Source organism: Microtus ochrogaster, chromosome 16, assembly GCF_000317375.1.
Source record: "Microtus ochrogaster isolate Prairie Vole_2 chromosome 16, MicOch1.0, whole genome shotgun sequence".
Lineage (NCBI taxonomy): Eukaryota > Metazoa > Chordata > Mammalia > Rodentia > Cricetidae > Microtus > Microtus ochrogaster.
Genome location: NC_022018.1, coordinates 8,035,828 through 8,048,563, shown reverse-complemented (window position 1 = coordinate 8,048,563; position 12,736 = coordinate 8,035,828). Strand labels below are relative to the sequence as shown.

The window sequence follows — 12,736 nt, the reverse complement described above, 5'->3', positions numbered from 1 at the left end:
TTGGAGGAGATCTATTACTGGAGACTGGAGGAAGGTTTTGAGGCTTCAAAAGCCCAGGCCAGGCCCTGTGTGGTCTCTCTCTGTCTGCTGCCTGTGGATCAGGATATAAAGCTCTCAGTACTGCTCCAGCACCGTGCCTGGCAGCTTCTCACCAAGATGATCATGGACCAACCCTCTGGAGCTGGAAGCCAGTTAAATGCTTTGTTTTAAAAGAGCTGCCTTGGTCTTGGTCTTCACAGCAATAGAACACTAAGATAGTAAACAAGCATGTCTTTATTAGATGCTGATTTTTGCAAGAGTACAAACTTGCAAACAATATGATAAACGATACTTGCATACAATAAATATAAAAGGTGATTTTAGAAATAAAGCAGCAATGAGCTAAACTACAATGAGAGTTATCTTTCAATGAAGTGATTTGAGCAAATTTACTTGTCTTTTTAGAAGGTTTCAAAAGTATTTCTTGAAGTTGTTGCTTTCATTTGATACCTGTGTTTTTTATGAAACAGAAGCATAAAATACTCTGTCTAAGGCAGCAGACTTTCCAACATCAAGTTGCAAAGCTGAGTGCTAACAAAGACTGCTGCAAATTCACAGCAGCCACATAGGGCTGCTTGGTGCACGGGTTTCCTTCTTCAAACCTGAACTAGAAGAGCACTCACCGTAAGGAGATACTGTATTCAGGATAAAGGATGCTTGTGTACTGGACCCACACACCAGCCTCTTCCTCAGTTCCCCTTTTTTTGGCTTCTGTGACTGAGAACAGATTAAATGATTCAAATCTTCTCACAGAGACATGTTTCAGACAGTCATCCAGCTGTTTCTGCTTCAGAACCTTTGAAATAAAATCAAATATTGGGGTTATATTACACATAGCATAAGATTAGGTCCCAATAATAGTGTACTGGATTATTCAGACTAATTCAGAGGAAGACAGACAAAACATGTCAGAGTACTGGAAACAGTCAAGACAGTAACAGTTTAACAGTCTGACATTTTTTTTTTTTTTATTTTCGAGACAGGGTTTCTCTGTAGTTTTTGGTTCCTGTCCTGGAACTAGCTCAGGCTGGCCTTGAACTCACAGAGATCCGCCTGCCTCTGCCTCCCTAGTGCTGGGATTAAAGGCATGCGCCGCCACTGCACAGCCAGTCTGATATCTTTAAAAAAAAATCTTTAAAAAAAAAAATCCAGAGTTAACAAGGCTTTTATATCCAGTATTCTCCTGGACATTTGTTAGCTGAAGGAAGTGAGAAGACAAGGAACATATTTAATGGCCAGAACTAGAGCAGGCATGTTATTATATGATTGTGTGTACATGTATGTGTATGCACAACATATCATGTGTGCATGTGTGTGTATGTACGTATGTGCCTGTGTATGCTTGGGCAGCATATGGATGCTTGTGGATGTGCACAAGTGTGAGTGTGCATGTGTGTACGTGTGTTTATTTGTTTTAGGATAAATCAAATGACTAGTTTTACAGTGTTAGTTTTCCATATATGGAGAAATGAGAGAGAACTGTAAGATGAATGAGTATTAGCAAAAACCATACAGCCCCACATCCAAGTTGAAGTATAATACAAGGGTTGGAGAGATGGCTCAGAGGTTAAGAGCACTGACTGCTCTTCCGGAGGTCCTGCGTTCAATTCCTAGCAACCCTTATGGTGGTTCACAACCATCTGTAATGAGATCTGGTGCCCTCTTCTGGCCTGCAGGCATACATGGAGGCTGAACACTGTGTACATAATAATAAATCTTAAAAAAAAAAGTATAATACAAACACTGAAGGCTTATATTTTGTCTTACAATTTAAAATATATATATATGTATGCCCAACACTGAAAAGTTCAGTGGTCAAACTTGTAGCAATTAGCATACTTAGTGCCCAAACTGTTGTCTCTAAATATTATTTTCTATGAAAACAATGTGAGGCCCCTAAGAGATGGTAGGAATTGTACAAGATAAGCCTGGAATATGTGTGTGTGTGTGTGTGTGTGTGTGTGTGTGTGTGTGTGTGTGTGTGTGTAGGACCCAGCAGCCAAACTGAATATGAGACAATATATTAATAGATGTGAGAATTTCAATATAATCAAAATACAACATTCACAGTGCATATAACCGAAAGTCTAGCAGTTCAACTGACCACCACCCCTGGACCCCGAGCACAGAACCAAGAGCCTAGAAGTCCTGACCATTCTGCTACATCCCTGCACTCCTCATCTCTGCAAATCACCAGAACTCTCCAATTCTTGAGGACCCAAAAAGAAGCTACTCCAACAGCCTTTCTCCTTCTTTTGCAAATTGTACTTCCTGCTTTTTCATCACACCCTTCGGCAATGCTTTTACAACTAGTCTTTGTTTATTACTACACTTCGTTTGGTACAGTTATCTAATGTTTCTCATTTCTGGACAATCTTTTTTTCTAATTTTTATTTTAGGTGTAAGGGTATTTTGCATGCATGAATGTCTGTGCATGAGGTGTGGGTCTGTTGCCTGTGGAGGTTAGAGGAGGGCAACAGACACTCTCCCCCCTCCCCCCAAACTAGAGTCACAGATGGTAGTGAGCAGCCGTGTAGGTGCTGGGAATCAAACCCAGTTTTCTGGAAGAGCAGCCAGTTTTCTTAACAGCTGAACCATCTCTCCAGCCCTAAACCAAATCTTTTTCTTTTTTCAGGTCTTCTGTGTTCTCTTCCCAATTTTTTTTTTTTTTGACCGTTTTAGGGCCATATTACAGGCCCATATTTCTACAGCCAGACTTTCAGGCCACAGTTTGCACCTGGCCTTTCCAAACCGTGGCCATCCTAAACTAAGGGTCAGGATCTGCTAATGCCACTCTGCTCCTTCTTTGTTATTCTGGGAGATCGCCTGGGAAGAGGAGTTAATTCAGTCTATGGGACAGAGCAGACATACTTGCAGACATGACCTAAGTCCTGCTACCCCGGAAACAGAAAGCTAATGAACTTACCCCTCAGTTTACCTTTTGATATAAACGCTGTTTGGAGAATAAACACAGGTGAATTTTCAGGATGTGAACTCAGGATTTCATGAGGGACCCCTGAAAACTCCCTTTAGATAAAGTCAGTTGTCTCAATTCTTCCCACGCCTCCCCTCTGGTCCGAGAAATAATTTAGGTCCAGCCCAGACCCCAACAGACCCTCTTTGAAGGATTTTTAGTAGTAATTTGACTTTGCTTTTTACTTTCTCCAATATAGAAAACTTCTCAAATTTATGTATCATTCTTATTTGAAGCCATGCTAATCATCATTCTAATTTTAATATACATGATACTGACTTCATCTAAAACCTTTGCTTTGTAGACCAGGCTGGTCTCAAACTCACCACCTGCCTCTGCCTTCCAAGTGCTGGGATTAAAGGCATACACCACCACCTAGTCTTTTTTTTTTTTTATTTAATTTTATTTCAGGTGCATTTGTGTTTTGATTGTATGTATGTCTGTGTGAAGATATTGGATTCCCTGAGCTGCCATGTGGGTGCTGGGAATTGAACCTGGGTCCTCTGAAAGGTCAGTCAGGGCTCTTATCTGTTCAGCCATCTCTATAGCCCCCATCTAAAGAAATTTGAAATTGTTTATTTTTAAATTTGTATTTTTATTCCCCTTCTTAAATTTTATTTTCCAGTTTTCTGTTTATTAGGAATCTTTTTGAATCTTTTCTCTCTTCTGTAGAAGGAGGGGCCATTTGTTTGCTTGTTTGGTTCCCACCCGCCCAGCTAGCTTAAGCCCAAAATAATCACACAGAAACTGTATTAATTAAATCACTGTTTGGCCCATTATCTCTAGCTTCTTATTGGCTAACTCCTACATCTTAATTTAGCCAATTTCTATTCATCTGTGCATCACCACTAGGTCATGGCCTACCAGCAAAGTTTCAGCATGTCTGTCTCTGGAGGTGGTTCCATTGTATCTCTCCGACTCCACCCATCTCCTCCCATGCTATAGGCCAAGCCAGTTCTTTATTCATTAACCAATAAAAGCAACAGAAGGAGCTCCCACACCACTCTTCTCCTGTGTAACTTACATCCTGCACATCTCTTCCTTCCTTTCTGTTTATTGAACTTGTCTTCTCCGTGATTTCCTCTTCCCTGCCTCCTTCGTTTTCTAGTCACCTAGAATTTCTACATTTACCCTACATGGACAACTTCACAGCCGTTTTCTTAATCTTTGTCTTATAGTCACTGTCACTGTACTGGTGGCCTCTTCATCAACTTTCCTATCTTTTGCAGTTTGATTCTGTAGTTATTATCATTTGTTTTCCCCTCCTTGGACAGAATGAGCCTCGGGAATAAGGCTGCTCAATAAGATCTCCAAACACAAATGGAAGAGACATTCAAAGCAGTGTTCTACAAATTACATCACAAAAACATCAGAAATTATTAAAAGGCACGGCAATATGACTTCCCCAAAAGATCACAAGCCTTCACTGAATTCAGAGCTAGATAAAATATTGGGAGAAAATTGTAAAAGTAATCCACTAGCAAAAGTAATGGTGATATCAAAGAAGACAGAAGTAGAAAAATTCAGTCCAGGATCTGAAGAAGAAAGCAACACAAAAAGAAACAGACAATAAAAATCAGCAATATGATAAATTTTACCAACATAGAAGACAAATTTTTCCAGAAAAATAGATATTCTTTGTATATATGTGTTGTATGTTTATATATTGTAAACATATATTTTGGTTACATATATGATTATATATTACATTATATACATATACATATAATATATGTATACATATATACACATCATATATGTGTGTATATATAACCAGAATTTATATATTAGCTTTTCAAGACAGGGTCTCTCTCTGTAGTAGCTCTGGTTATCCTGGAATTCACTATTGTAAACCAGACTGACCTCAAACTCAGAGACCCACCTGCCTCCGCTTCCCAAGTCCTGGAATTAAAGGTGTGCCCCATCACACCTGGCTTAAAAGTAAGCATTTTAAAAAAAAAAGAAGTGTTAGACATTAGACATTCAATGAATCAAATCAAAACACAGTGAGAACAATTACTTATGATTTTAACAAACTTAAAGACCAAAAATACTCTTGAATAACCAGAGGGCCATTGAAGAAGTCACAGTAGAAATTAAAATATTCCTAGAATTAAAAAAAATGAAAGTGAGCTTCTAGAATCTTGGGATAACAGATAATCAGTTATGAGTGTTTACATTCAAAAACAAACCAAAAAAAGGAGGGAAGGAAGGAAGGAAAGAAAGAAAGAAAGAAAGAAAAAGCATAATGATGAATAACACACACCTTTAATCCTAGCACTTGGGAGGCTGAGACTGGAGGATCTCTGTGAGCTTGAGGCCAGAACGGTCTACAGAGTGCCCTCCAGGATAGCAGAGCTACACAGTGAAATTCTGTCTCCAAAATTAAGTTAAATAAACTAACGATGCAACTCAAGGTCTTGTGTGTATGTCTAAATTTTTATATTTAATTAGTTTAATTATAAACAAAATTAACATGATTATAATGATTTCCAGTTCTATGACAATTACTGAGTTTTGAGTATATACAGTTCAATAACAAAAAAACTAATAAAACAAAAGCATGCAAGAAAAGCATGGAGTCCATTTTGTGCTGGCCACCTGGTTCTGGGTGTGGGTGGCCTGGAGTGTGGTTGAAATGCCCAGTGGCATTCCAGCAGGTTTGCAACTGCAAATAGTTTCTTGGTTAGGGTGGGGCTTTTTGTCCACTTCCCCTTCTCCATACTGGATTTTTTCAACTTGGGTCTTAAACGAGCAAAAATTATCCAAGAGCAAGGCTCAGTGGTTAACAAGAACAGGACCTGTATTCTGTTCAAAGTACCCCTGTGAGGTGGTTCACAACAGCCTGTAACCCAAGCTCCAAGGGATCTGATGCCCTCTTCTGGCCTCCATGGGTACCTGTACTCTTGTATACACATCCCAACCCACCTCTTACAAATAATTCAAAATTAAATATTTTGTTTTGTTTTTCAAGACAAGGTTTCTGTATAAGACAGTCATGGCTACCCTGGAACTCACTTTGTAGACTAGGCTGGCCTCAAACTCACAGAGATCTGCCTGTTGAATACTGGGATTAAAGGCATGTGCCACCACCAACCACCTGGCTTAAAAAAATTAATTCTTGGGGGAAAAAAAAGAGCCTTACTGGACAGTGGTGGCACACGCATTTAATCCTTGCACTCAGGAAGCAAAGCCAAGTGGATCTCTGTGAGTTCCAAGCCAGCCTGGTCTACAGAGCTAGTTCCCGGACAGCCAGGTTATATAAAGAAACCCTGTCTCATACAACAACTGCAACAACAAAGCCGAATCTAAAAGTGCTAGGGAACAAGAAATAATGAAAATCAATGCAGACATTAATGAAACAAACAATAAAAAAAAATAGGAATCTGAAAGAAGCAATCAAAAAGTCACTAGAGATTGCAACGAAATCTAAAGATTCCAGTGAAACCTGGGATTAGAAGATAGGAAGATAATTTCATTTTAATCAGCAGTGGAACAGTCTGAAATAAAACTAGCCTCATTCCTTCACTTACAACGAAAAAACTGATGTCCAATAAAGTGTTCATCAAAGTCAAGGGCAGACCTGAGCCTAAAATCCAGGGCCTCAATTTACACTGGTGCTCTAAGCCTGCTTTAAATTGCACTAGGAGACATTCTAGCAATCAGACTGCAGGCACGTGTCCAGCGGGTACACGATTCCACTCGGTAGGGGTCGTGAGCCTGTGTGTGCACCCCTTCCCTTTGGCAACCCCTCCTCTTTATGTAATTCTGGTGGGATTGTAGGTATGCTGATGACTCAGAGGAGCCAAAAAGCTCCATTCTGATTAGGCGCAGCAATTGGCCAAAATGTGGCTTACCAGAGGCTTTTAGAAGAAATTATTCGTTAGGGAAAATATATCAGTTCTTCAGGATCCTTAACTGGATGGACACTGAAACCTCTAAATTGCACATGGCTGTCATTGCTATCAGATTGGACTCGATAAAAAGGAAAATCAAATATCTGCAACATTAGCTATTGATGATAGATTATAGATGTCACCTATTTAGGGTAGGTACTAGAACCCAAAGTCAGCAATTTATCGCAACACCTAGAAAAAATAATGTACTAGTTAAAATAGGTTTCCTCTCAAAAATGTGAATTCCAGAGTAAGCACTGAACAGTTAATATAAAGGACCATAAGACATCATCGAAATCCTGGGGAGTACCAAGAGACAAAATTGGGATGGGCTTGGTAACAAGCAAAAATAAACCCACATCACAAAAATGTGCCACAAAAGAAAGAACCCTCCCCACCCACACCCACCCCGTGGTAGAGATCAAAACTAGGGGCTTTGCACATGCAAAGTGTTCTACCACTGAGTTACACTCCCAACTAAGAGTCACACATTTCTAACCTTGATGGCTCCTTCAAGCTTTCCGCCTCCAAATACAGATGAGACACTCATGAGTGGCTTAGCCATTTTAAACAGTTCCTAAAAGCCCATAGATGCTATAAATGCAATAAACCCTATTGTGAGAGACTGAATCACTACAGGCAGAAATCCACTTCTTCCATACCACCTCAAAAGGGACGGTTGTTCCCTACACTGTGACTTTAGCCTTGGCAAGGCATCGTCCTTAGCGAAGAGTCTTGTGATGTGATGGCTTACAGTGATGATCAGCTTGACAAGAACTAGAGGACCTAGTCTCTGAGCATGTCTAGAAGGGGCTATCTATAGTAGGTTAACCTCTCGGCATGCCTGTAAAGGCTTTTCTTTATCACGTTCACTGAGGTGAGGAGACGCTCTGATTGTGGTATCATCATTTCATGGGCTGAGACTTAAACTAAATTAAATGGAAGGAACGAAGGAAGGAACGAAGGAAGAAAAGAAAGAAAAGAAAAGTATTCGCCCATTGCTTTCTCCCTCCTGAGCGCTAACACAGCATGGCAGGTGCTTCCGGCTCCTGCTGCCTGATTCTTCCTGCCGTGATGGACTGCGCCATCAAAGTGTGCACCAGAACAAACCCTTCCTTTCTCAAACTGCTTTGTCTGGTATTTTGTCACACTAATAATACAAGGAAGTAATACAGCATGTTAAGAGACATCAGGTAGGGCTGGAGAGATGACTCAGTTAAGAGCACTGGCTGTTCTTCCAGAGGTCCTGAGTTCAATTCCCAGCAACCACATGGTAGCTCACAACCATCTGTAATGAGATCTGGAGCCCTCTTCTGCCTGCAGGTGTACATGAAGACAGGGATTAGCATAACTCGGATGTTAAAAAATAATTTTAAAAAAATAATAAAGCTAAAGAGAGAGAAAGATCTCCACCACCGACTTTCCTCTCTGAGATCCTACTGTCGCCCCTGTCATGGAGATCCTGCAGCCAGGGCTCCTCAGGATTGGTCCCTTCACACTCCAGCAGATCACACCTGGTGTACATGTTGGGGTGTGCCAACTCCAAGCCCTGGATGTGTAAGTGGGGATTTTAAATGTGCCTCTCTTACACTTCCACCATAACCGTGAAAACATGTCAGCCAACTAGTCTAAGAATTCTAGGTATACAGATCAAATACACAGCATTAAACCACGAAGGTGATCACAGCATTTATCAATAAACTACCATGTGGTTCAAGGAAGTTATGACATATGACATCGTGATCGTTTGTTAATAGCAATAGTAAAGCTAAGTAAAATAACACAGTAAGGACCCAGTGCCCCGAGCCAGTGTCTTGTTACTTCTTAATTGCTGTGACACAATGACCAAGGAAAATTAAGAACACAACAGCTTTTATTTGAATTCGTTGGGCAGAGAGTATCCCCACTAATTACTTCAAGCTTAGAAGATAAACGTCTGACTTTCACGTGGCGGGAAGAGAGAACGCAGTAACTTTGCTTGCTCCCTTTACTCTCATGCGTGGAAACCCGTGCAAGGTCACATCAATCAACCACGCAGATCTCCAGAAATGCAGGACCCTAAGGTGCGCCGTGGAAGTCGGTGACCACAAACCCAGCTAGAAAGTAGCAGGTAGAAAGTGCAGCGCGCGGTGAGGAGAGGCGACGGTCCCACCCATGAGGCGGGCAAGCAAAAGGAATCTGCTTGGATCTGAGTTTCCGGGACCTCAGCTAGAACTGTCCCGCTCGCAGCCAACCCCGCCAGATCCTCCCTTTTTCGGTGGGACAGTGGGTGAAGCAAGTGGACGCTTCTCGATTGGCTCCCGACAAAGTGGGAAGTCGCGTCCCGGGGCTGAGCGCCGTCAGCGCGCCGGGTACCTGGGAGGGGAGTGGCCAGAGGTGGTGAGCGGTCGCCCTTACCTGTCGCAGGAGCTTCCACCGGGCGACCCCCTTGGGCACGGAGACCGCCGATCCCTGGCTGGCACCTCCAATCACGGGACCCTCGCCCGCGACTGCTTCAGTCCCCCCAGCACCAGCGGCGGTGACGGGAGACTCCATCCCCAGAGCTGGCTGGACGCGGAGGTGCCTGCCACAACTCTGCCCAGTTAGGACCTGTCAACTTCTTCCCTGTCAGGACCTGTGACGCCCGGCCTCTGGCCCACAGCCCTTGCGTGCGCCCTCCCCGAATTCCGCATTTCCGGTATTCGCGTCTCCATGGCAACCAGGACAGCGGCGTCACGTCATTGCACCACTTTTCTGGTAGCCATCTTTAGTGAGGGCGAGCCGGAGTGGGAGGGAACTGTGAAATCGTTACAGAGAGGGGATTCCTCACTGTTTTCGTCTTTCTCACTTTGTCTCTTGCTCGTTAGAATACCCAAAAAAAAACAAAAAACAGGGGTCTCTTAAGACTAATAAATTCAGAAGAGAAAAATCCCACCCTCTGACCATAATAAAGAGGGAGAAATGTGCTTCACCCTCTGGCTGGATTGGCGTTACGTAGAACGGCGTGCTGCAAACTAGCTCTGGGCGGCGCGAGCTAGGTTGTCTCTTCTTGCTGGGTGCTGAAAGCAGACATCGGGTGGACGAGGCTGAGGTGACTGCACCTCCTTCTTGAGAGCTTCGGGTTCTCATATTTGTCTTCCTGCCTTACTCGTCTGTGTCCAGCGCCGGCCTGTCTTTCAATTTGCGTACGTATGGGAGGGTTGCTGGAGGGTCCGCTTTCCTAATTCCTCTCCCCACCACCTTCCAGCCATTCCTGAGTTCTCTGGTTCCCTTTTTGATCCCTGTCTCCTCTGTGCGTGGTAACTGGTACCATTCCCTCACGCCCTGGGATGCGCAGTTGCACAGGGAAACGAGTAGGTTCTCCTGAGAACACCCATTTGGCTACCCCACCCGTATCCCTTTCCTTGCACACTGTCTTCATGCAGGTGGTGGATAAATGGATTGAGGATATGGGGACAAATTAAGCGATTTAGGGGCGTTTTTCTTCTAGGCTGCTGCTCCACTGGTCTGTTATTTTGCTGCGACATAAAAAATTTAAGGGGGGGAGGGGACGTCATAGCTGATCGGATCTGTGATAAAATTGACGCTGACGGTGGTGTTTCTGTGCTGCACCCAACAGTGTTCAACATACCTAGATTATTACTATGCTAATATATTAAAAAGCCTTTTGTTGAGTGGTTACCATGTGCCAGGTACTTGTACTAAATTCTTAACATAAATTTTCTGATTTTGTTACAAAACTATAACCCCAGACAGTAAGTGGCGTGGTTATTTTTTGTTTTACAAGTGAAGAAATTGAGGCCGAGATGCAAGGCCCAAAGCCTGAACCTGGATCTCTCTCTATGGCTGTTATAATGAACTTACCTTCCGGCAGAAACCAAAGATGACTCCATATCTCATTTGTGCATCTTGAGGGTTTATTTATTTATTTATTTATTTTATCCTTTTATGGTTAAGTTCAATAACTCATGTACAAGATGAGGCAGCAAAACAGTTGGACTTTCTGCTGGACCAGGTGACTTGAGGAAATGTCTGAAGCTTCCCAGAGCCACTGTTGGGTCACCTGTTAAACAAATGACATTATCATTTCTTCATCAAGAATACAGGAATCTTAAATTAGATGAATAGATGAAAAGTATCTGGCACCTGGCCAACAATCAACAAATATTAATCCCCCTCTTTTATTAAGTAATCCAGACTTTTCTCATTTGTCTTTCACACACAAACCAGTGATACGCCCCAAATTATGTAAGGTAAAAAAAGCCGTTTTGCTTCGGAACACCCCTCAGTTCCTGAGATTCCCATGGAGTTGTTACTTGTTGGCACATCTTTATTTTGTTTCTTGTTTTCTGTTTTTTGTTTTAGTTTGTCCATATGTGCACCCGAACCATTGCTGCTTAGCCTCAGCCTAGTAAAACTGACCTCACAAATGACATGTTTAAGTCAGACCTGCCAAGAAGTATGATTTGAAGGAACTGTAACTCATACAAGTTTTTCAGTTCACTTAACCTAAACTGTCAGATGTCTGCAATTGTTTGTGACCTCAGGGGCTCATGACTCCCAGAGGGGGGGATAAGATGTGGTGATCTCGAGTGCTTGAGATCCCATTACTGTATAGTTACACATATGACATCGTACACGTGAAGGGGTCAGAAGCCAGGGACTTTGCTACCATGCAGCAGACGACCAAATTCTTTCTCCGAGCTTTGAAGCATAGTGTTCCTCACCTTGGGAAATGCATGCAGAAACAGAATTACTGTAACTTCGCCAACCATTATTACAATAGAATAAGATTGAAAAAGTATCACCTGCAGAATAAATCCAAGATATCAGAATTAGCAAGAAACGTCCCGAGTCGGAGCTTCTCATGTAAGGTATGAACTATTTAAGTTAACCTATTTGTAGGCCGTTAATATTAATTTTAGTGCATAAATAGTGGGTAAGATATCCATTACTAATTTTCTCAGTGATTCTAATTTGATTTTAAGATTTTTCAGGCTCAAATATCCGTAACCAATATGAGTACAAAAGAATGCATATAATGCAACTATAACCACGTTTTCCAAAACTAACAAATCTATAATGATGTACATAAAATGTAGATTCATAAAACTGATTGATCACAGGACTTACCATGCCTGAAAATGTGCTTTAAAATATAGCTATTTCTAAAATTACCAGAATGTTATTATACCTAAAATTACTACAAATTATACCTCTTAATAAAACCTAGTAATGTGCTAATTCTTGTATGATTCGTAAACTTCAGTAAATGCCATGTAGTTGTCTATAAAGGAATGAAAAGCTATCAAGCATTTTTGACAACCTGTGTTCCCCAAAGAAAATGCTGTTACCCTTCTGCCAGACCGCGAGTTACAGGCTTGAATTCAGCCTTGAGGAACTGATGGCACATATGGAGAGTAGCGCCATATTCCGGTCTGCCTGAGACAGGCCCACCTTGCACCTGTTGTCCCTGTGTAGTTATTAATAGTCCTCCATCTTCTCAAAGTGTTGATGTCATGCTACATGGTTGTCATATTTAACGTGAAATCGGGCTGTTTGCTCCGTCATTTCTTTGACAGGTGTCCTCTGCTTTTCGGTTTTGTTCCTGAGGTTCCTTCCACTACACTTGATGGTGCTAACCTAACAACATGCTAGCATGATTTTACCATTTTCTTGCATGGTGATTTTCGTGTAGTCTGTCTTGGCTTCCTCTAATTGTGGTAAATTATATATTTTGAAAGTTACTATTTGAGCATGACCTTAAGTGTCTTTTGGCCATTTGAACTTCTTCTGTTGAGAATTCTCTGTTCAGTTCAGTGCCCCATTTTATAATTGGGTTGATTAG

General features: G+C 41.9%; 2 protein-coding genes across 7 annotated transcripts in view; one reads left to right on the top strand and one right to left on the bottom strand.

Moving 5' to 3' along the window:
- Camkmt (calmodulin-lysine N-methyltransferase) overlaps nucleotides 1-9,572 on the bottom strand; it is a 392,436-nt gene extending 382,864 nt beyond the window's left edge. The window contains exons 1-2 of the mRNA XM_013348967.2: nucleotides 9,307-9,572; nucleotides 663-835 (exon numbers count right to left, since the gene is read on the bottom strand). Coding sequence (XP_013204421.2) covers nucleotides 663-835; nucleotides 9,307-9,444 — 311 coding nt within the window. The 5' untranslated portion in view covers nucleotides 9,445-9,572. The remainder of the gene's footprint in view (nucleotides 1-662; nucleotides 836-9,306) is intronic.
- A 117-nt stretch (nucleotides 9,573-9,689) lies between these two features.
- Nucleotides 9,690-12,736, top strand: part of Prepl (prolyl endopeptidase like) — a 31,556-nt gene continuing 28,509 nt past the window's right edge. The window contains exons 1-2 of one of the 6 annotated variants that reach the window (XM_005354691.3): nucleotides 9,690-10,073; nucleotides 11,254-11,762. In XM_005354691.3, coding sequence (XP_005354748.1) covers nucleotides 11,562-11,762 — 201 coding nt within the window. In that variant the 5' untranslated portion in view covers nucleotides 9,690-10,073; nucleotides 11,254-11,561. Of the gene's footprint in view, nucleotides 10,074-11,253; nucleotides 11,763-12,736 lie in introns of those variants that run through there. The other 5 variants (XM_005354692.3, XM_026783098.1, XM_013348986.2 and 2 more) reach the window with 5 other exon arrangements.